The 25836-nt window shown below is 44.1% G+C and overlaps 1 protein-coding gene across 1 annotated transcript; it reads left to right on the forward strand.

Annotated features, from left to right (window-relative positions):
• The first annotated feature begins 1439 nt into the window (after nt 1-1439).
• LOC139747066 (uncharacterized) lies at nt 1440-24600 on the forward strand. The gene is made up of 11 exons (XM_071658858.1): nt 1440-1914; nt 10897-11109; nt 13681-13919; nt 14220-14662; nt 15047-15638; nt 15971-16132; nt 19432-19727; nt 20798-20960; nt 21997-22167; nt 23048-23209; nt 23627-24600. Exons 1-11 carry the CDS (start codon nt 1878-1880, stop codon nt 23810-23812), a joined length of 2664 nt encoding a protein of 887 aa, XP_071514959.1. The 5' UTR covers nt 1440-1877; the 3' UTR covers nt 23813-24600.
• Nucleotides 24601-25836: the final 1236 nt, after the last annotated feature.

Below are 25836 nucleotides of genomic sequence, written 5' to 3' on the forward strand. Positions count from 1 at the left end.
GAGAGAGAGAGAGAGAGAGAGAGAGAGAGAGAGAGAGAGAGAGAGAGAGAGAGAGAGAGAGAGAGAGAGAGAGAGAGAGCAGGCTGGGAGGGGAGCAAGTGAGCCGAGGGCTGGGAAAATATTCCTCTCATTTCCTCAGATTAGAATTAAAATAGCGACCCTAAAAATATTCCCTTTTGTGAAGCTCATGGAAAACAACGTGAGCAGCAGGAGCGTGCGTGGCGGGAGGCGGCTGTTCACACGGCTGGTCTCACCTGCTCCTCCAATCACCTTATCGACCTTATCTATTCCGTAACGTGAACGTAAGGCAGGCGGGTGTATCTGTATGGCATTATATACACGTGAGAATATAACCTTCCACAAATGATATATACAAATATATTCTCAAATTCATTTATGGTAAACAAGAGAAACTGTACAAATCCACAGTTTATATCGACGGATGAATATGTAAATAAAGTTGGGTAAAATTCAAATAAAAGTTTCCACCATAACAATACGGCAGGCAAACATATATATATATATATATATATATATATATATATATATATATATATATATATATATATATATATATATATATATATATATATATATATATAACCTGACTAGGATGTAAAATATACAAAAAAAATAGTTTTAATTCACCAAATTTCATAGAAAACTGAATGAGTTTTGCTGGTCCGAATTGCGAGTACTAAGTGAAGGCATTTAACCCAGAATACATTGCGTGCGTAAAAATACAACGTAAAATGTATTTACTAATGTGTGTGTGTGTGTGTGTGTGTGTGTGTGTATATACGTTACATCTAAGAGGCATTAACAGTTAATGGTCAATAAGACAACCCGAAACAAGTTAAACAAAATGTATATGATTTAATGGTCATCAATCCAGCAGGTCATTAAGGCAAAATGTACAGCGTATGACGTCAGGCCAACGGAATAAAGGCATTGGTCGTTGATGTATTTGAATGTATTATTTTTCGTTGCATGTGTTAGTCAAATACAATTGTGCAAGTTACTGGTGCTTCATTGTTATAGCGAAACATTTTGCTTTTATAATATATGTTATATTTATCAATAGATACCATCATTTATTTAAGAACATTGACATAAATCTACCATAAAACGATAAATGAAGCGCGGATATATGTGTCTTCCTTCAAAAGCCTAATCATTATTATCTAACGATGTTAATAAGATGCAACAGACTATACTGATGTAGTGGATCAGTTTCTGTAAGAAGGAAATAGAAAAAAGATGAATATAAAGTGAATTTCAGGACTACGCTGATAATGGACTATTTCCCCCTAAACTTATTAATTTGCCACCTTATATTTAGCTCAACAGATGTCGTTGTTATGGCGACATCTGGCACTCAAACGGCGTTACAAGTGGCCTGATCGTCTTTACGGAAACTTTCCTGTGTTTTTGGTTTAGTCTGTTGCTGAAACAGATAACCAATACCATTTGGATGTGAAGATTCAGTGAAAACGTTGAGTTAACGAAGATATTAAGAATGTGAACGATATTTGACCACTGCCTGAATGTGTTTCATATAGAATATAGTTAAACTGCAAAGCTGGCATTGGACTACAGTGGTAATTGAAAGTGGATCTGCGTTGTGATTGAAGAACGAGTCGGTTGTGGTGTCATCTACGCGGTGTGAACCAACTTCAGGGGTCATAAGGTCAAGCCTGTAGTGAGCAGAGGTCAGTAGACTGACGTAGTTTCGTGTGAGAGGCTAGTTATCAGACAACGAGAGGTCACCGTGAACAACCCATGAACATTGTACAGTGTGTTGGGAACATTTTTCGTACGTGTTTGTGAATACGTCTCCAACTTGTGTTCAAGTTTGCCACACCGGATCTAATGCCATGAAGCAGATTCACCTCATACTTGATGAAGATAACGGTAATTACATGTTTTTCAGTATATTTTGATCTTTTAGATACCAGTCGTTGTAGTTCTGATATATGAACTAACCTTCATAGTTTACAAGTTACGAATACCCTTCGCATTTACCCCTGACTCTTGCTAGATTGTGATTAGGTTAAGAATTTGGCTACATTTTGAAGCGTTGGAGCGAAACGCTAGCGAGTGTAGGAGTAGAGGCTCTCCAGCGGCTGCACGACCGTGCCCAGACGTAAAAGAGCCATGACCGGTTGAGTCATTAACAGTTCTTAAAACTCCATCAAGACTGGAGTCAGAGTGGACACTCCTGCTGGGGTAGTGAAGTTATCAGGGTTACACGCCTTTGTGAAGCCTTATAATGGCTACAGGTCTTCACTATATATATATATATATATATATATATATATATATATATATATATATATATATATATATATATATATATCGGTTATATGAACAAGTGAGTGATTGTAGACATGTGGAATGCGTGTGGTGTCGTATATATATACAGATTATCATGAATGCACAATTGTGCATGTAGCTCATATATACGTAGGCAAGGAAAAGGTTAAATCGTTGTGCTTAATAGGCGTATGTGTACGTATTTTCATACGGTAATAACACAAGATGAAAGGTTATATCCACGATAAATTAAGGTGGGATCGTTATACGCCCTTATTACACGTAATGGTCCAATATCTGCCGACCGAGAAAGACGTTACGCCTTTCTTGCCCGCAGTCTGCTCCTGGGTGGAAAATGGTGGTGTGTTGGTGACCGATGATGGTGATGGTGTGTTGGTGACCGATGATGGTGATGGTGTGTTGGTGAGCGATGATGGTGATGGTGTTGGTGAGCGATGATGGTGAAAGTGACAGGTATGGTGACAGTTGGCGGAGGTGGGGGAAGGAGAGAGTCATACATTGTTTTTAACGTTGTAAGTTGGTATGTATTTTTAGTTTCCTTGCTATGTATAATAAACCTTATATGAAAATTGATATATCTATATTAATTCATTTATTTATTATACTTTGTCTACGACACCATGAGGTAGAGCTAGTGCGTAGTGCTCACCGCAGCCACAGTAAACATTTCGTGCGTGTACCCACATTACAACACCCCCTAGTGCTGCACCTGTGACCCGGGTTGTACAGAACGTCCCTCGCCGGCATTTTATGAGGACGGCTTTAGATCCGGTCATCCAATTACTCTGCCGGCTGTGTTTATTGTGCCGTGACATGTTAAGCGCAATGCTTCTATGGCAGCGCTGTGTGTGTGTGTGTGTGTGTGTGTGTGTGTGTGTGTGTGTGTGTGTGTGTGTGTGTGTGTGTGTGTGTTTGATTACCTATTTGTACTGTCCGGGGAGGGAATTGCTCACTGTTAACATCATAAAGTTAGTTCTAAAACTCAAAGGTTGTGATTAGGTCACCCCTTAGTCGTTTCTCTTCCATAGTAGACACATTTATGAACTCTGATCTCTTACTACAACTTAGCTGTCTTAACCCTGGTACATCTTTATCTTTCATTAAGCTTTATGTGAACATATGTATGTATGTACGTAATTTTGAATATTCTTAAGTATATGTATTTGTGTATGTGCATATGTATATGTTCTTCTATATGTGCACATAGGTTTGCATATGCATATGTGATACAGAGCTTTTAAGAGGATACAGTAGCTTCCAGTGACATTCATATTTTCAACTGAACCATAGATAAGTTCTAGGTGTTCGCCTAACACATAATTCTACCCAACCTTATGAATCATTCCTGCCACACCATTCTTTAAGGTTACCGTAAACCATTGCCTAAAATTCGCCTTAAACCACCTCAAGATTCATCCTAAACTAACCCTTAAACGTGGGTTTAGATTCTCAGACGTCGAGAGGCTGAGACGGCGCTCCTTGGCGTAAGGGCTTTCAAGGTTCTCTTGAAGTCCCTGTGAGCGACGGGTTGCGACAGGATGCGACGGGTTGCGACAGGATGCGACGGGTTGCGACACCTTCGAGGACCTCTCAGAGCCCTTCGATGATGGGGAGATGCGTGAGGATGATGATGAGATGATAATGCGAGCGGTGGCGGGAGGAGGACGGGGTAGAAGTAGAAGAAAAATGGGAAGGAGAGGGGGTGAGGGGGAGGGTGTTTTAGCAAGGAGGGCGAGAGTAGGGGAGGGGTCCAGGAGAGGCTCTGAGAGCGAGGTGTAAAGAAAGGTAAAGTGGTGTGGTTGAAAGAGGTGTCCTGCGGTTGAGGAATTGAAGGGAGAGATTTTGTGGGGATAGAAAGGACTGGAGTGTGGTCTAGAAAGGTGAGGGGTTAGGGGGATAGGGGTGAAAATAGCATATAGCTGGAGGGGAGGTCGGTTGGTAGGGGAGGTGTGGAGGTGGAGTAACAAGATGAAGGGAGACGGTGATCAATAAGCTCTTTGTCTCATATCCGTCTCCTAACAATAGATGACCTTCAGGTGTTGATTAGCCCACACCTCACCTGCTCGAACTACCCACCTGTGACACCCCGCATGAGCACGCGGCCGACGGCACAACCCTTCGTCAGAATCAGTGATTCAAGATGAAATGTTTTGTTTAGACAAGTATAGGGAAGATGTGCCGGATGACTGTCAAAATACAAAGTGTTACGGGCCACAATCCATGTGACGTAAACCACTATTCCATACCACTGTATAACTCACTCGTGATGTATCTATCAATAGTCAACAACACTGGCCACGTACACCACCACTGAACACCACAACGTAACCATCTCAGTGGTGACATATATTCAACACCACACTAATACTGGCCATCAATATTCAACTTCCCTAAATCACTGAACACAGATGGGTTGGTCTGCAGTGATGCCAGAAGCGTCTCCTCTGGCTGAGTCGTGTGTGTGGGGGGGGCTGGTGGGTGGTGATAGAGGGCTCCCCCACCCTCCCACCTCCAACAATAGCGAAAAGTCAGGCTGTCGGGTTGGCAATACTGGTTGTCACCAGGCGATAGAGGTCAAACGAGAAGGAACTTCAAGATAGACTTCAGACCTTCTAGCCCTCCAAGTCATTTTCTTGCCCCTGCACCTCCCCCCCCTCTCTCTCTCTCTCCCTCTCCCCCTCTCTGCACCATCCCCTCCAAGGCTTCCCCCCCCCCACCGCCCCTCCAACTCTCGTCTCCAAATATTTCCCTACCTTCCCGAGCGGTGACGATAATCAATAATTTCCCCTGAGGGGAGAGAGAGAGAGAGAGAGAGAGAGAGAGAGAGAGAGAGAGAGAGAGAGAGAGAGAGAGAGAGAGAGTGCCAGGAAATTTCCCCTGAGAATTGGGAATTTTCGGGTCGCTGTTACGTCGCTTATATAGACCATAATCATTGATATTTAGCACATTTCTGATATGTATGTTACTGACTTTAGAAATGAATATATATCTCTTCATCATATCTAAATGTATAGACACTTATTGAATTTGCGTGCGAATATTCATATAAACGTTTGCTGCTCAGTAAAGGACGCTACGAGCCTGCGAAGCTCCGCTTGAAGCCAAGGAAAATGATATATACCATGGACGCCATGTCGCGAGGGTCGGTCACCAGGAATTAGGTTTTCTCAGTCGAGATAACAACATCAAAGGCCCCGTGGAGGACCGAGGGTATCCTTCATAGGATCTGCAGCATAGATCAGGTAGTCCATGCCGCTGCAGGACTCCTGTCTTAAAGGATCTAAGTCTTATTCAATTGCCTTCCGTTGGGGGATCGCATCTCCATGTCCCATTTAGAATACTGTGAGAGTTCCTGTCACTTCTTTGATGTTCTGTAGGATATTCATGCACTCCTGCTGCTGCTCTGATGGGAGGATGCATGATGGAGGATCCTTCCTCTGGTGCGTCATGTCAGCCTCGTCCAGCCTGGCAGTGTGAACTATAGTTCGCCCGGAGTCTGGCGCCAGGGAGGCGGACGGAGGCTTGAGGGAGAGGGTGGGTGTGCCATGGCTGGCGTAATGCCCTATTTGTAATTAACCATTAGGGCGGTACGTGGAGGGAAGGAGGGAGGGTTGCGCGCCCTGTGTAGGGTGAGGTGGTCGTGGTGGTGGTCGTGGTGTTCTTGCCTGGGTCAGGTCGTGGGTGGAGCAGACCATAGATAACCAGGCCGTGATGCTTAGTATGACTTCCTCTGTCACACATGATGGCGCACAGCTCCGTCTTTACTGGAGTGGATGTCAGCTCTCTCTCTCTCTCTCTCTCTCTCTCTCTCTCTCTCTCTCTCTCTCTCTCTCTCTCTCTCTCTCTCTCTCTCTCTCTCTCTCTCTCTCTCTCTCTATCTATCTATCTATCTATCTGTCTGTCTATCTATTTGTTTACCTATCCGTCTATCTGTCTATCTATTAACACATCCGTTCGTCTATCTGTGTATCTCTGTGCATCTTCCTAACTGTTTTCATTTATCTGTGTCCCCGTCTGTCTGTCTGTCTGTGTGTCTGCTTGTCTGTCTGTGTCCACCATCTCCTTCCTCCAACCAATGTCAGGTATTTGGTAATTTAACAGACCGTTAACCCGAATTAGCGGCACACATCCTGGGAAACAAAGGGACCAATAACCCAATTTGCTCTCGGGCGCGGCGGTCGTCCTAGGAAACCGAACCACAAAATGAAAATATACGAACTGAGTTTGTCCATTGTAACTCGCTAACGATAGACATCGTAACTCGCTAACGATAGACATCGTAACTCGCTAACGATAGACATCGTAACTCGCTAACGATAGACATCGTAACTCGCTAAAACTCGCTAACGATAGACATCGTTACTAGCTTACTCTTCGAAATAACTAGATTTATAGACGCAGTTAACTACCTCAATTTATTCTAATATAACGAAGATTATGAACTTAATAGCCTTTCGTTAATTACGTTTAATGTGATATTTCTGTTTACTCAATAAAGTCGGGATTGTTATCTTTTTGCGTATTTATGGAATTAACGAAAACGCAGCGTAGAAATTACCCTTTGATATTTATTTTGATAATCTTGTTTTACCTCGTCAGAGCAATGACTATATATATATGTGTTCGCCTTTTGCCAATACTTGTCGTGAGTCATTTGTTTTCATTGCCATACTTCCGTTCAACTTTTCACATTCCATTTTGTTCTCCACCACCACAACTGGACCGGTGTGAACCACACCTGGCGAGGATGGTCCATACTCACAGTTGTGTTTACCGACCAACACCCACCATGGATACCGTTATCCAAATTATACCAATTTATTCAAATATTCATAACTTCCTTGTTTTATGGTATGTTTACTTCAAATATGAGCTGTACCATCATAATCATCATGTGTAGTTCTGATTTATTCTTGTTCTTACTTCTATAAATTCATCATTTTCAGAAAATGAAAACGTGTATTATGATTTTGTATCTTTTTGTCTCAAATCATTCTAACATACAGTTGCATAATGCTCTTGTATAATACTATTGTATCAAACTCTTTTATCAAGTCGTTCTATCATGCCATTGTATTATACATACAATGCTCATCTTATATTCATTCTACACTGCTGTGAGAATATAAGATATCCATATATGTTAATCGTAAGGTAACCATCTGTACACCTTGGCTGCTGCTGCTGCTGGTGTAATTAAACACATAATATAGTGAGAAAGCAGCAAGGTTGATATACATTTACGAACGCTTCCGGAATGCGACGCTTCCAAAGCCTCGCTTCTCCTGGTTCAGTTTGCCAATACTGGTTGTCTGAATTGTTAATTAAGTTTCATGGTCTACTGAAACTCACTCACTCACTCACTCACTCTCTCTCTCTCTCTCTCTCTCTCTCTCTCTCTCTCTCTCTCTCTCTCTCTCTCTCTCTCTGTATATATATATATATATATATATATATATATATATATATATATATATATATATATATATATATATAAGTAATCATCGACAATCATTTTCCATAAGTCAGGGCCAGCGCGTAACGTTCACTGCAGGAAAATCTATAGTTACAGAGATCGACAGAGAAAATTATATAAGTAAATTAGACTTAGATATAGACACAAGATATATAGATTGATGGGTATATAAAACAGAGGAAAGTTATATTGTCTCCAGAAGCAAGGAAAGGTGAGGTTAGCGCGGCGTATAATTGGAAGCTAGCGAGTGGCGCTGTGTCCATATCCCGCTCGACCTGGTCTTTTGAAAGGCCCGTAATGGGCTGTCCAGCGTCTGTCTCACACACACACACACACACACACACACACACACACACACAGGTCGTATATATATAGACACCTGGGTCGTTCCCCAGTCTGTGGTGACGACTTCAGTGGCGGAACTAAATTGAAATGATTCCTCCGACTCCAATTGGTGAAGGGTCTCTCTCTCTCTCTCTCTCTCTCTCTCTCTCTCTCTCTCTCTCTCTCTCTCTCTCTCTCTCTCTCTCTCTCTCAGGGATCAAGGCCACTGTGCGTCCATAATTGTCGTATCAGCGTTACGTCAGCCTCTGACTCATCGTAGTGGGCGTTTTATAAAACAATATTCAGCACGAACAAATAGATTCAGAAATATTCTCCATGTTGTGGAGCGACAGATTCACTCCCTTTCTAAGATAGATTAAGTAAGATTCACCTCATTTGTGAGAGAGAGATTCAGCAGGATTCACTACGTGCAGAAAGATTCCTTCATGTAGTGAGAAATGTATCACAGTCAGGTCTTGCATCTTTCTGCATTTGTTTATTTCTTCTTCCCCGTGATGTCATCTGTCTCTCATTTCCAAATTTGTTGATCCCTTGTATCATGAGATCACACATCTTCCGTCTACCTTACACATCTCTCGAAATATCACATCTCCAATCTCTAACTTTGCCATCTCTCGAGATGTACTCACGTCTCTCATCATATCTTCATATCCCCACTTCACACAACACCTGCCACTGTTGATGGATGTGTAGACACACCACAACACACATCAAAACGCCGTTCTCTGTTGATTTCTTAAGATCGTCATTTGAACACAACCACAACGGCAGTCTTCGAAGTTGTACTGACGCCCGTAATTGTACGCAAACAGCAATTTTTGTCATGACATACACCGTGAACACGATCATATGCAGGATAAACACGACTCAAAGGAAAATCATCCCTCGAACACCTGTGTCATCTGTCCGAACACCTGTGTATGGAGGGTGAGACCTGCCGGCGTCCCTGAAGGCGGGAGAGTTCGACCTCCTGACGAAGGGACAAGTTGTGGTAGCAGCCTCGCCTTCGGACCCCCAGTACTGTGTGTGTGTGTCAGCCTTCACGATGGTGGTTCCCCCAAGTACGTAAGTCTGACGCTACAAGCTCTTGGTGGGTAACGAGGAGATAAATCAAGAAATCTGAATTTTTGGTAAATGGTGCTTCTCTGGTGTGACGCTCCTGTTGTGACGGTCCTCTGTTGTGACGCTCCTGTTGTGACGCTTCTCTAGTGTGACCTTCCTCAGTTGTGACGCTCTCCTGGTGTGACGCACCTTTATTATGATTCATCTGTTGTAACGAAACTCTTTTGTGACTCCGTGATTCATCCTCACCGAAGGTGACTTCGCTTGCGGCGTAACCACAAGCAGGTGGAGTCCGGTAGCGCCACGAGAGGCCTGTTTTAATACATACATTTAAACAAAGGTAATGGATGTTTCCTGAGACAAAACGTATAGATATTATATAGGAAAATAAAACTATGTTTCGTGGTAATTTCACATAAAACTTGAATATACTTCACAAATGCTGAAGATCTAATGTTGGAGTCTAACCCTTTTTTGAGACCAGTTCTGAATACGTTATATTCATTTTGACATTACAAAGTCACATAGTTTTTATATATTAATATGTTTTTGTGTTTATGATCCTGTGTGGTAATATTACTTGTGGACAAGAGAATGATATAGAATATGACGTAAAATGCACATTAGAGGTTTTGTTAATGATATTTATTCATAACTAAGAATTATCTATTTGTTAACATAAAGGATTTAATCGAGGTCCTAAGTTCTCACGTATGAATTTACATATTTAGGAATATCTTAAGTATTTAAGTGTTTTTGGTATTTAAGGTTAAGATGTGTGATTTTCTTTTTCTATTTGATATTAAACATTATTTGTGTTTTGATTCATATTTCATATCTTCACAAATGATTTGTAAACATTGAAACTTTTCTCTGTGTTTCCTGCCAAAACACGAACATTTTTGAAAATTTCTGATCATTTATGAAGTGGACGGAGAAATTCAGTAAAATACACAAATATTCTATAGTTTCAAATTCTCTAAACTAACGTGAAAAAAGACTATTCATATTTTTCTCTCAATACTTGTTTAAAACTTTGAAATTGAAGTGTATGAAATATTTACTTTATAACAAACCAGAAATATTTACCGTAAATAAATGGATGAATAAGATGGTACAAGATACCACTGATGACCAATTTATCATCCTTGTCACGTACAGTCTTCGTGAATTCAGTCATCATTACTTCACTAATGGGAAGCATTTATAGTATAGCTTCTGTCCATATATATATATATATATATATATATATATATATATATATATATATATATATATATATATATATATTCTTATTAAGAGGTAAAGTGTTTATGAAGGCTTCCATTAACCACTTACCACCCATTTTAGGCCAAACACGTCCCCAATTATCCGATCAGTTCTAATTTTCATCTTCGTTTTGATTCCGTTACCGAAAACTGAACACTTCCATGTGTGTCGTGTGTGTATGATAAGTGAGAACATATGTTATACGATTCAATTATATTTTCCTAAGATGACTCTCTCTCTCTCTCTCTCTCTCTCTCTCTCTCTCTCTCTCTCTCTCTCTCTCTCTCTCTCTCTCTCTCTCTCTCTCTCAATTTACTGCTGATTTAAAGTCTACCCCACACACACACACACACACACACACACACACACACATTCAATAATTCACTGCCCAATGTCATATCTTGCAGGCTCGGGCGCGGAGGCCAGGGTGGGCGTGGCCAGTGGGCGTGGCGGCAGGGGCCTGCTGTGGCCTGGGTCGCCCGTCAGCAGTGGGCGTCTCCTGGCGAGGGCGTTGCGAAGGGGCGTGGTCGTGTGTGTGGTTCTCCTGGTCGCCTCATTCTCCTTCTTCCTCGTGACCTCGTCTCAAAGATCAGGGTTCTACACTCGTGTTATATTCACATGTGAGTTTGAGGTATGTTTGTAGAGTTCCTGGAGTGAAGGGAGAGAAAGGGAGGGAGCCTGTGGAAAGGGAGGGAAATTATGGAAAGGGAGGGAGCTTGTGGAATGGAAAGGAGCTTGTATTCTGGGGGGAAACTGAAGGAGACATGGGTGAGAAACGGGGGTTGGGAAGGTTAGAGCTTTGGGAATGTGTTCACAACGGTTGAGCGAAGTGTGTTGATAGAGCTTTTGAATGAGGTTTTGATAAAGGATTGGACATGGGATCTTAGAGCTGTTGGATGGGATGGTAGAGCTCTATGTGGTGACAGGTTTTCTTTTGTGGATGAATAGAGCTTTTGAAGAGGAATCGTCGCTCATTTTATAGAGTATGTAACACTATAGGGTAAAGTCACCTTGGCATTCTAACAGATCTTTTAGAGCTGGGTTTCTAACAGAGCTCTTAGCGTCTTTGTTCAAACAGAGCCTCTGTGTGTTAGTAAATATTCATGGCAACTTCAATTTGCGTAAGAACTCAGAAGAAGACATCTTTATAAATCCCTTGTGAAGGTGAGGATGAAAATGAGTTCTGAAGGACCTTTGACCTTGAAAGCCTTTGTATAAACTACTCTTGACCCTTCTCTGCTTGTTACAACTTATGGTTACAATTTATTCCTATTTGATTTCATTTCCCTATACTAACTACAGAGTTTAACCATTAGGAGACTATTTGACCTTTATACTTAATTAGACCCAGCACAGAGAGCTTAACTACCGCTCAATCTCCTGAGGTGAGTCAGCCAAGCCTAACAACCCTAATGGTCGTAACTCGGGTAATTACTACTGTTTCTTTCTGTGTTTTGTGGGCGGTAAAACACGTGCAGGTTTAAGCATGTCCAGCGTCAACACCACACCGGTTTACTCTCGTTTATCATTGCTGGTATACCGCTGTGGTATACCCTAGTATACTCCATCATACCTCTCCTTCCCCTCCTCCACCACCCAAGCATACCCCTCCAACAGCGTGATATATCCCGTCCCTTCATTCTCCCTTAATGGTGCACCATCATCATACCCCACCATCATGCTATCATACCACTCTATCATCATCCCGGGTATACTGCTCCATCATGCTAGCATACCCCGCCATCATCTTAGGTATACATCTTCCTCCATCATGCTACCACCATTCCTTTCCCCAACTCTCCGCTAACCTGAGCAATACCTCATTCCATCACGTTGCTCCATCACCATAGGATGTATGTGCTTGTGTCCAGATGACCTCTCTCTCTCTCTCTCTCTCTCTCTCTCTCTCTCTCTCTCTCTCTCTCTCTCTAGCGCTCGAGTGGAGAAGGACTGTTCAGCCTTAAGACACTTCCATCGTCTCGGGCAACCTCCACGTGATGACTTGATCGTTTGACGGGCCCTCCAGGACCTCCCCTGGTAGACGAGCCCTCCAGTACCTCCCCTGGTGGACGGGCCCTCCAGTACCTCCCCTGGTAGACGGGCCCTCCAGTACCTCCCCTGGGAGACGGGCCCTCCAGTACCTCCCCTGGGAGACGGGCCCTCCAGTACCTTCCCTGGAAGACGGGCCTTCCAGTAACTCCCCTGGGAGACGGGCCCTCCAGTACCTTCCCTGGGAGACGGGCCCTCCAGTACCTTCCCTGGGAGACGGGCCCTCCAGTACCTTCCCCTGGGAGACGGGCCCCTTAGTGCGACCTCTAGTAGGCGGTTCCCCTTGCTAAACCCACTGGAACATGTGTGACCCCACTGGAAAGTCGGTGATCCAATTAAAACGTTTGTAACCTCCCATTGGAACGTTTAGAACCGACTGAACGTTCCTGTACAACACACAATGAAGTCATGGCAAAATAAATAAAGAAAACTGAAATCACTTCTAAAAATCCACTTCAATATTCATTTCCAAGATGTTCACTGAATCTTCAATATCCAAGATATTATTTCTCCTCCATACGAACGTATCTTTAAACTTTAATTCTTTCTTAAAGATTCAACTACATAGTGATAGTCTTGCCTCTCTCCTCGGCCTCCTTATGTGTGTGATCAGAGCGGCACTGTGTATGCAAATTACTAGGTAATCTTTGAGCTGGCAGGCAGGTACGGATATGATGAGATGGGACGAAATTGCAATTGTCTCCCGTCGTTCGCTCGCGGTCGTTGCCAGCAGAGGGGGTCGTTGCTAGGCACGACGTGTCGTCCGAGAGACGACCGAAGTTGTGGTATTAACGGGAGGCTAATGAGAGGAAGGGGAGGGAAGGCTGATGGTGTGGGGGAGGACTGGTGAATGAGGAGGAGGAGGAGGAGCTGGTAGGGACAGAGAGAGAGAGAGAGAGAGAGAGAGAGAGAGAGAGAGAGAGAGAGAGAGGAGTGGGAACCCTGATCAGAACCTCTCGATGCTCAGCCTCAGAGCTGAACACCAGCCTCACAGCCATGATGTACAATGGGTTTGTTGTTTGACTTATGGACAAACAAATGATGAAGTTTGAAAAGGAAAGAAAGATAAGTTTTTTTGCGGCGAAGTTTACCTGCCTTCGTCTACGTTGGAGGAACTCTTATCTCTTTTATTCTTCTTCCAGTCCATCAGGCTCCAGAGTACATCATGGACGCTATGGTGCCTTCTATCAACGCCTCGCTGTCTACGTCACATTCATCCTTCACGAAAAACACAGGAGGGGGAACAGATGTTGGCGACTCGGAGGGAAACTCGAGCGAGGAGGACCAGAAGGGGTTTCTGGTTCGAACCCCCGGCTGCATCATCCCGGACTTCGACCCGTTTCATCACACCATCACCAGATTCATCTCCAACCCAATTAATGTTAGTCTACGTGTTGTGTGTTCCTAAGAATATACCCATTTTCTCTGACCATTACCAGGAACGTTTTCTGTGATAAAGAATGTGGGGGTAACTTCATTGTATTGTCGACTCTATAGAAATCTGTCGAGGTGTGTTTAGTTCAGATAGTTATAAATGTGGCTGATGATCAAGCGGGGTAAAATTGAATCTGTTGCAGTAATATATATATATATATATATATATATATATATATATATATATATATATATATATATATATATATATATATATATATATACTTATGTACTCCTCGTCCGTCAGCTTGTATGCAAGGGTCCACCAGCGATCACCTCGGCTACAGGAACGACCCTTTACTACCATCAAGACGTCCTACGTGAGCACCTCGACCACTTCCTCAACATCTATGAGAGGAAGCTTGCCTCACCCACCTCCAACACCACCACCACCAAAATCTCCCACCCTCCATCAACAATACGAACGGGAGACAATATTCCTCCGACGAGACCTTCTAATGTCTCGTCTCACGCGAGGCCTTCCGATTCCTCGCCTTCAGGAGCCGTAAGCGAAGACGCGGCCCAGAGAGCCGATGTGGACGTCTACACGGACGCAAGTGGCAACAGCAGCAGCACAGACGGGGCTCCGCCCTCCCCGTCGCCGGACGACGTCAGCTGCTGCTACAGAGCCATCTACCGCGTGGAACAGAAACCTGAGGAATACAACGGTGCAGCTGATGACCGTTGGAGGTACGTGTGTGGGAGTTACCTCTGTACTGTACAGGGCGGGAGTTTTCCACTTGTGAGGTTCCTATCTTTCGGACATCCTCTACTATTGTGCTACTTTTCAGACTTCTGTCTGTTGTCCTCATTCGTAATTTCATAATTCAGTCTATTATTCTAATACAATGAACTTAGAGTTTCTTTATTACATCTTTCTAAACAAGTTTCATACTACTTTCATGTTACATCTTCTGGATGATCTGTCTGCATCTTTCGAAGGTCTCTTCACTTTTGACAGCGAGAAACTGGGTTTAAAACTTTAGGTGTGTGTGTGTGTGTGTGTGTGTGTGTGTGTGTGTGTGGTAACGGCAATGATGTGGGTCGTCCGGTCACTGGTGGTTGTCCCGGCAGGTACAGTGCGTTGTGTGAGCCTCTGACGGGGGCGGAGACGACCATCCACGAAGAGGCGGTCCTCGTCCACTGCCGGATGAGCAACATCGTCGTCTACAAGAACGTTCACTACTTCATCCAGCGCGCGAGGCTCTTGGCGACGCCGCCAGCCACCCGGGACTCGAACTCGTCCTCGACAGCCGGTAACCAAACTGTTGTAGATCGTGCTGAGCATCACAACACGACGGGGACGCACGGTGAAGACGACGCTGCACCGCCGACGCCGACGACGACGACGGACCACATCCAACCGGACGACGCAGAGAAGCTCAGTGTCATCATCTTCGGTACAGACTCTGCGTCGCGTCTCAACATGCGACGCCACCTGCCGAAGACTTACAAGTACCTCACGGAAGAACTGGGCGCCGTGGACCTAGCCGGCTATAATAAAGTTGGGGACAACACCTTCCCGAACCTGGTGCCGGTGCTGAGTGGGCTCAGTAGTGACGAACTGGTCAACCACACCTGCATCCCCAAGAAGGAGAAGTTCGACCATTGCCACTGGATATGGAAGGACTTCAAGAAGAAAGGCTACGTAACGGCGTTCCTAGAGGTACGTTGCCTTTATGACGGAGGAACACGTCTGTCTATGTAGGTGTCCTGATGTTCTCTCTTCATGTTGTGCCACTTTTCAAACAAGACCCTTCCACAGTCAGCCCTCTGCCCTCTCAGAGGTATCAGCTTCCTTTCTATTCTCCTACTCAGATGTAAAACTTCTTATCTAATCGCCTACTTACTTGCAGCAATCCAGTGAATAATCATCCAACCATTATGCAGACCCAGAACATAAATCCCAAGCTTATATCCATACACAGTGATCAATCCCTTGATTATGTCTGTTACAGAGCCACCAGTGGCTCACCCACCTGTCTCCCCGCCTTGCAGGACTCCCCCTGGATGGGACTCTTCAACTACATGCGCAACGGGTTCGTGACGAAGCCGACGGACTACTACGGCCGCCCCTTCTTCATGGCCTCCGAGCAGGAGATCGGCAACTCCAAGCACGGCAACTCGAACGCGTGTCAGGGCAGCAAGCTGAGTATGAAGGTGAGGACAGAAGCTGAGAGTGAGGAACAGAAGGACGGGAATGAGGAAAGGAATGGGGAGAGGAGGGAAGCGAGAGGTAAAAAGGGGTATTAGAAGAGTAGGTCATCAGGAAGGAAAAAAGTGAACGAGGAATAGGTATACGGTGCTACTGGAAAAGTAATGAGACATTAGATTTGAAAAGGGGCAGATGGAGGTGTGGAGGAGAACCCAAGAAAAAAGATGATGGAAGAGAGGAAGGGCAGTGAGGTGAGAGAACAGATGTAGGAGAATAAAGTGAGAGAACTTGGAGGGAAAATGTCTGGGAAAGAAAGCTAAGAAAAAAATCTTGATATTCAAGATGGAGAAATGAAATTTAAAAAGGCAGATAACCGAAAAGATAAAGAAAACCTCAGAAAACATAGAACATGCGATACAGAAGAAAAAGAACGATGGTAGACTGAGGCACAGGGAAGTATGTCATCGTCTTTAACCCTTCAGGAACCTTGTCTCAAGATCCCACCCACGTGATGATGGGAAGTCTCCCTGGGGAAGCGATAGATGGCGTTATGGGAACCCAGCTAGTGGAGCAGCTGCCTGAAAAAGGAAGTCTCTGACGTCTGTGTTACTAAGAGGCCGGTATAAACCATAGCACTTACTAAGGAATGAGATGTTTCTGTGATGAATGAGGAGTGTGTTTGTCTGCCTGTCTTTGTCCGTTCGTGTTTGTCTTTTTGTTTGTAAATATGTCTATCTATCTTATTTTCTTTCTGTCTGTCAGCCTTTTTGTCTGTCTCACGTGTTTGTTATTACCTATGTATATGGGGAGAGAGTTTTACATTCTACTTGTGTGTGTGTGTGTGTGTGTGTGTGTGTGTGAATGAGGATTGGACCCTCTTAACAACGATCCTCCATCAGCGTACCACTGTAGTATTATCATGATGGCCTCCTCTCACCACCCCCTCAACCCACTCAGGCAGGTGAACCACCCGGGTCGCTCCCGACGTCTTTAAACAAAGTTTCGGTGACACAAAACACATCCCCATCTCTGGGGGTCTCGAGAAAAACCCACTCCTTCAGCTTCAGCCTAGACGCACACCGGAGGAGCTATTCTGTACTTGGCTGAACTCTGATGAAGTATTGTTTGTAGGGTCGTGTTTTCAAAGGTTTCAGGATTGTCTCGAAGGACAAGTAATTTCCCCGTGACGCCTGAGACGCCCTTGTCCTTGTGACTGTGACTGTATCCGTAATGTATCATTTTCCTGTATTTTTCATTGGATTTATATCCATAACAGCCATATTTTGTTTAATATGATTTATCTTTTTGGTGGAAGGTTAATCTTAGGTTTGGCTCGCGGGTCTGTCCTCTGTGTTGAGGTTCACCAACGTTGGGTAGAATATTCGATCACTTGACTTGCGTCCTTTTCCCGCTCTGCTGACGACAGTACCATGAGTAAAGATGGTTCTCCCTTCCTGCTACTTCCTCCCTTGTTAAAGCTCCCTTTCCTTCCTTCCCTTATTCCTTGCTTCTACTCTTTTTCTATCTTCTTCTGTCTGTATCTTTCTATCTGTTTACTAACTTACCTATCTTCCCCGCTGACCTTCTCTCCTCCCCAGCTCCCACACATTTGCCTCCCTGCTTCTCTCGTCCTCCCCGGGTCACAGAGCGTCAAGGAGCCACTTCCCAAACGTACGTTTTCCCCCCAATGAAACCCTCTCCCCGGCTAACACCTCGACGCATCACGTTCTTGTTACGAACGTCTTGTCCGTCCGTTCGTTCCGCGGACTCCAGCGGAGGGGGAACGAACGGACGGGTGGAGTGTTAGGCGGTATTGATCGTGCCTCTAGTTTGCAGTGAATGGACAGACGCCGCCGCTCCTGAGGGAGGCTGGCGGAACCGCCCACACCGACGCAGACGAGGACATCATATGATCAACACACGCGACGCAAACAAGAACACGTGAGCGAACGGTCACGGAAATTCTTACCAAACAAAGACAAAACAAAGAACACGAATGAAGGTACAATGACACATGAAATACAGAACAGACAAAGACCTTGACGATAACATAAACATCTGATGTCAAAAGCGTCGACGAGAACAGGAGATCAGCCAAAAATAAACGACAGAAATAGAGAGAAAGAAGAGATAATTCTGTCCCTGGAGACGACTCCAGCTCGGGTGCAACACCTAATGGGATGACGTGTGAACACTGAGAGGCTCTGGAGATGGTGACGTGGCTGGTGTGCTGAGTCGAGGACCTGGGTAGATGAGAGGACGTCTGAGAGGAACTTCTGGGTGAGGGTAGAGACCTCGCAAGAGTGTTGACAGGCTGAGTGTGATCTACGACAATGCGGATCTTCGTCTTGTTCGGTAAATAACTTTGATGACACGACGTCGACACGTGATTACAGAACTGCTGAAGATAATACCTTTCAAAACCAGTGTTGAGGAGTAAAGAAATTTGTTGTGTTGCTTTACTACGGAAATTCTTGTCCGTTGTTTCTGGGCATCTACGTAAATATATCACTTACAAAAAAATTGTACTTGAGAAAAGCAAAAAGAAAACAAGTTACTTCAGTAAAGTAGTAATCCTGAAGTCATCTACTTAAGTAACGAACTATTGCTACTTGATCATCTAACACTAGTGTTACTGACGCTCCTTCGCTTCATCGTGTCATTGTGAGTCTTAAAAGGTATTGCTGACAGCCGTCTGTGGTCCTCTTGCCTCCCTCTATTGGCGAGACGTTACAATCAGTTTCTGGGTTGCTGATCCCTTCAGATGGCGCGGAACGTAAATACCACCTTTCCCTTCCCCAGCTGGTATAGATCATTCTCATACAGGTGGCACATCTCTTTTCATCGTCATTCGATGCATCCTTGACTCTGTCTTTACCTCCTCCACTCAGATGGTGCAGAGCTGGATTTAAACCAGCTGTCCTTCCTGAAGACCTCATCTCCCTCCCTGACTTTCGCATCATACAAAAACTCACTACCACAATCCCTCACCTCCCTCACAACCCTTCGACCCTCGCCTTCCTCCCTCACCTCCCTCCCAATCCTCCTCCCTCACCTCTCTCCCAACCCTCCTCCCTCATCTCCCTCCCAACCCTCCTCCCTCACCTCCCTCACAACCCTTCGACCCTCACCTTCCTCCCTCACCTCCCTCCAAACCCTCCTCCCTCACCTCTCTCCCAACCCTCCTCCCTCATCTACCTCCTGGCCCTCCTCCCTCACCTCCCTCCCAACCCTCCTCCCTCATCTCCTCAATCCCTATCCCTCACAGTCTCCACTCACGACCCCCTCACCCTCCCTCCTGCAGGTGGTGCAGGAGTACTCGCTGGATATGGCCCGCGCCTTCCTGGACACGCCTACCTTTGGCATGTACTGGTCTGCCAGCATCAGCCACGACTACTTGAACATGCTGCGGCACGCCGACCTACCGCACCTCCAGTACCTGCGGCAGCTGCGGGAGATGGGGGCCCTCAACCATACCGCCATCTTCTTCATGAGCGATCATGGGATGCGGTTCGGCAGTATAAGGTCGACGTACGTGGGCATGTTGGAGGAGCGATTGCCTTATGTGCTTCTCTACTTCCCGCCTTGGTTCAGGGCCAAGTATGTGAAAGGGTCGGCCCTTAGTGGGTCATGTGATTGATATAATTATTTCTTATATAACTTATAACAAACGATTTATAGATTTATAGCATTCTATAGGTGACGTGGTTTTGATTTTAATTACTTTTTTGTTTTAAGTAATATCTGACTACTTCGTAATATGAAATCAATGGTTAAAGTAAAATTGATCAGTTTTGTCATTTCTGATACTGAAACATATGCGATAGATCGTATTATTTGATAGATAGATCGTATCATTTAAGTATATCAGAAAGATTCCACAAAGACCAAATTGATTCAGTCTAGCCTTAAAATTCTCGTTTTCTATGCGTAGATATGATTTTTTTCCACAATAGCAACGCATAAGATTATCATGTCTTCCTCGGCCAGCGAGAGAGAGTATCTAATATGGTTCTTACGTATTATATAGGAGATGTATTATGTATTATATAGGAGGTATATTACGTATTATATAGATGTATCATGTATCATATAGGAGATTCATTACGTATTATATGTATGTATTATGTATCATATAGGGGATATATTACGTGTTATATAGGAGATATATTAGTATTTTGTATTATCTATAGTCATTTACGTAACCAAAAAATAAAAGAAAATAGACTCTGAGAAACACTGCTGAGTTAGAATGCCAACCACAGACACACACACACACACACACACACACACACACACACACACACAGACCTTCCCTATCGAATTTAACACCACAGTGACTTCGCATACCATCCCAACCCCACAGAAAAGCTCTCAGGCTTACAAAAACTTCCTCAAAACCAACACACCCTCCTGTTCAAACCTCCTCCTCCTCTTCCTCCCCCAGCTCTGTGAAAACGTCCTCCTCCTCCCTCCGCCCAGCTCTGTGAAAACCTCCTCCTCCTCCCCCAGCTCTGTTAAAACCTCCTCCTCCCTCCGGCCAGCTCTGTGAAAACCTCCTCCTCCTCCCCCAGCTCTGTGAAAACCTCCTCCTCCTCCTCCTCCCTCCGCCTAGCTCTCTCTCTCTCCCGCGCACTCCGCCACCCGCTGACTCCCTCCTACCCCGCCAGGTATCACCGTGCCCTCCAGAACCTAAGGGTCAACGTGCGACGCCTCACTGCCAACTTTGACCTTTACCAGACCCTGAATGACCTGGTTTTCGGCCGCTTCGCCAACCTGACTCACGTGACCTCGAAACCCTCGCCTCGTACCAGGGGAATCAGCCTATTCCAGGTCAGTCTAGTGGATGAAGGTTTACAGATGTATATAATTATAGGAATGACATGATATTAAGAACAGATAGAACACTAATAATATATGTAATCGGTGTTATACATATATAATTATAGCATATATTCCTCCTAATTGTCCATTTCATTGTAGAAAGTGTTTAAAGATCAGTGATATGACAGATGTTACCTATAGTCCTTGGTGTTAAGGAACATCTGTGTTAGCTTGTGCATCTGTGGATGATAGGAAGGTAACTTTAATGTGATCTGTGGCGCCTCTGATTCGTGCAACTCAAACCAAATTAATTTCAGTTTTCAGTTTCATTTACAAATGAAAGCAAGGTAGTCCCTCGTATATGATTCATTATATTTCAATGTAATGTAAGGATGTGGCAAAATGAGTTTTAAATATTGAATTACGAGATGAAAAGTATGTAAGTTCTCCTACATACTGCTGCCACATAAAGACACTCTCTCATACTGGTGTGTAGATGTAAATGTTCAATGTATTGTTCAGTGGCTTGATCAACTACAGCCAGCCAGCTGTAGATGAGAACCACTGTAATCATCACACATCCCTGAAATGTTTCGTCTGTGTCACAGAAAACGAATTTCTTTCAAAGCAGAGAGGAGCATTCTGTGTAACAACACGACCTGTTCTGTGTAACAGCATGACCTGCTCTGTGTAACAGCATGACCTGCTCTGTGTAACAACACGACCTGTTCTGTGTAACAACACGACCTGTTCTGTGTAACAGCACGACCTGTTCTGTGTAACAACACAACCTATTCTGTGTAACAAGACCACCTGTTCTGTGTAACAACACGACCTGTTCTGTGTAACAACACGACCTGTTCTGTGTAACAACACGATCTACACCTTATTATAAATATATATCTGCCTCATGGATCGCCCAACAGGCAAATTTAATTTTTTTTCTGATATTTTTCACTGAGTAAAATGAAAGGCTTTTATCTGTCCTCCAGCCACTCATCTCTGACAATAACATTATCATACGATCTTTTTTTTCTTTTCCCAGGAGATCCCCCGCTCCAGGAGGTGCGTGGACGCAGGTATCCCAGAACACTTTTGCACTTGCCAAGACACGCGGGAGGTGACCCTAGATGACCCCGTGCTGGGTCTCACCGCTGACCACCTCAAGGCGACCTTGAACCAAGACCTGGCCCAGTACCCCTGCCTGCACCAAGTTTAAAGAGGTCAGGAAGAGCGAGAGTTCCTTGTCAGACGTATGGGGGAGCAGCTTAAAGGTTAGATGAATGAGGTCAAAGGTCACGAGGTCAGACTACAGAGTAAAAGATCAAACCCTAGACTAAAGGTAAAAGACTAAGAGGATGTCTAGCCTTAAGGGGTGAAGTTTAAGGAGGAAGGTCAAAGGTTAAAAGGTTAAGCCAAGGAGGAGAGGTCAAAGGTTAAAATGGACGATTGTATATAGAATTTAAGGCTCTCGGCGAGTCCGTGTTCCTGAAGAGTCTTAAGACTTGTATATGGAGGTCCAATTTCAACCTTAAGGTCAAATGTGAACTAAAGGTTATGACCTCTGGCCGCGGTAGTCAGCAGTATCAAAGGATAACAGTTGTAAACATGTCGTAAACATCGCTGAACACGTGTCGTAAACATGTGCTGAACATTTACCGGGGCGACAAAGCCATCTTACAGATAAATACACAGTTTGTCTAAATCTTACATACATACACTCGCATCCACCTACATATACTCGTATCCACCTACATATAGATGTAAGACTCCAAGTGAACCTGTGATGACCCCCATAGAAACACATGTATCCACCTGTAAATCTGTATGCACCTCACCAAGATTGTTGTAAATCCCCTGTAAACATATGTAAATGTTTATAACTTCTTGCCAAACCTGTGTCAGTCTGACAAGGCCATGTATACTCCTATAAACTCCATGTAAACCTGTGTAAAACTCCATGTAATCCCTATAACTTCTTCCTATAACACACTAGAGATCCTAGTCTTGTAGATGAAATGTAAACTTAAATGTAAACTTAACATAAACACGTGTAAACACTCGGTAAACCACGTCGTTACGTGTCTTGGCTGTAGGTGCGGGTGGTAACGGGTCGGGTGTCTGGCTCCAACAAGCAACTGTCGCCAGAGGACACGTCCAGTGATGTGAGGAGCTACCTGGTGCAGGCGGCGCTCTACCCTGGAGGAGTCATGGTCGAAGCCACGGTCAGATACAACCCCTACCCCGAGCTCTTCCAGGTCAGGTCAAATAAGGATGGGTTACAGGTCAGGCAAGGTCGTAGGTCTGTAGATCAGGTTAAGGGGAGGATGGGGTACACGAGATCAGGTCAAGGGAGAAGAGGGTTACAGGTCAGGTCAGGGATGAACCCAGGTCAAAGGAGACCCACGTCAAGGGGTGACCCAAATCAGAACGTTTCAGGCCAGGTCTGGTGGCTTTATAACCTATCTTTTAGCATTTTCTTTATCCTTACTTAGTTACTCAAACTATCTTGCAGACGATGGTAAATTGTAGTGTTGTTATGATTTTGTATCAAAAAGTTGTTGGTTTGATTCCATGCTCGTAACCACAGCTCTCTCTCTCTCTCTCTCTCTCTCTCTCTCTCTCTCTCTCTCTCTCTCTCTCTGCTAACTCTCCCCCTCTCACCCTCACCACAGATAGCGGGAGAGGTGTCCCGCATTAACGAATATGGCAACAGCAGCAGCTGCATCCACCACAGCATCCTGAGGAAGTTCTGCTTCTGCAAGGACCACCTGACCTCACAGCAGCACAGCCTCGATGACCAGCCACAGCAAAACCAGTCTCAGACGGAGGCGGGAGGTAGGAGCGTCCCGACCTCCTGAGATGCAGCGAAAACAGCAAGAAGAGGCGACGACGCTGCCGCTGGGAACTGCTGGAGACAACAGTCAAAATCTCCTTCCAGCACGGTGCGGTGGAAACGGCTAGAACAGCCCCTCACACTCCAGTTAAACGAGCGGTCACACAGCAGTCGGTACAGCCGATAGAATTCACTGCTCTCTCTGTGTGTGGCAGCAACGCAAACACTGAGCTGCTGTAGGTACAAGAATACAACATACGCTACCGATCATATGGCTGATGTATACAGCAGCGAATACATCAGATGCATCCACTGTTAGCCCAAGCAAAACACAAAGCAACACACACACACACCCACACACACACACACACACACTAAGGATTTAAAGGACACAAACGAGTCTGTTGTGAACAGACAACATTGGTATATCGAACAGCAGTAAGACGCAGCTAACGGTTGACAACAGACATCACCGGAAACAGGAAAAGACAACATGAACACAACAGCGAACAGAATAACAATACAAACAGGTTTCAACACCATCCTACACAACAGATATCCTCAACAACAGACTGACAAGAAAACACAACAGAAACATATCAAAAGAATCAAGTGCCAAACCCCAGGTTATTTGCCAAGGTCGAAATGGACTTCCGTATAACTTAGAGTTTTTTCTACTGACAATAAGAAACTTATTCAAACTTCTCTTTCTGAACGTTTCCGTGTTCTGAGTGTATTGATAATGTCACACTTCCTTTGCTGTTTTTTGTACCATCATCGTGATTAAGGATAGAATAAATGACATTTGTTTAATGGTTTGTCTTTTATACCCACAACACAGGTTTTAGGTACGTGTGTGTGTGTGTGTGTGTGTGTGTGTGTGTGTGTGTGTGTGGGTGTAGCAGAGTGAGACGGTGTTAACACCGGTATACAACAGCAAATTAGATACACATTTCTGAAGGCATAGAGTCTGTGGCAACACGACCTGATTTTCTATAGTTTTTAAAACAGGTTAATTTATCTGGATGTTAATAAGATGAACACTTTAGTGTGTTGAAAACGTGACTACAGCTTGTATCAATTTCAGGAATATAGTAGCCATGACAGGCTTGCTAAACCTGAAGAAATGTAAAATATTTCGACGACATAGCAGTTCTATAGACTAACTTTGTACTTACTGAACAGAATATGCAAATGAGAGCTAAATGCCAGTGTAGACGTGATTATAGTTGCGTATAGTGATGATTAAGGAGACATTCATAATACTTTCAGTTGTGTGAACAATATGTTGGTAACGCATATCTGATTTTTCATGAATTAAATGGATATTTAGTTAAATCTATACTTATCTATATAAGTGATATGATGGTGGCACAGCGATGAACTCTGAATTACTTTAACAAGGTTTCACATTTTGGATATTCACTTTACCTCAGTAGAGTGGAAGAGAACATCTTTTTGGATGTCTATATGAGTATATGTAGAAATTACCTTGTCATTCAAGTACCATAATTCATGCAAATCGTACTTTTACTTTGGAAACTAGTAATTGATGTATTCCAAGCGATCGTAATTATAATTTTGCTACATCATCAGTAAACGTGTTCATGTGACACGTAATATAGAATTCGACATTAAAGTGTTCTTACCGAAGGATATAAGAGTTTTGCTAAATAATTCGAACGAAACCTATAGCCAAAGTTTAAGATACAGCGTGCTCCCAAGCCGTTTTCTATAGTGAAGGTAGTTAATAGTTTTGAGAATCGTTTGAACAATGCATTTCGTTTGTATGATGCAAAATAAAAGGTTCCTGCCTCCAAAAGCAATAATTCACGCCTAACTCTGTACGTTCCTCTCAGCCTTGAAGATGTTATAATACGTAAAGAAATGAGCGTCAACGAAACAGCTTTACGATCGTTCTAAACTAGCGAACTATCGAGCCGCTGGTCTGTACCATCGTCAGCACACACACACGAAACATTTAGACCAGTTGATTTCAGTGGCTCCGACCAGTTGGTTTTGAGTCATGTGTGGATCAACAGTGTAAAT

The sequence above is a fragment of the Panulirus ornatus genome, chromosome 67 (assembly GCF_036320965.1).
Source record: "Panulirus ornatus isolate Po-2019 chromosome 67, ASM3632096v1, whole genome shotgun sequence".
NCBI lineage: Eukaryota > Metazoa > Arthropoda > Malacostraca > Decapoda > Palinuridae > Panulirus > Panulirus ornatus.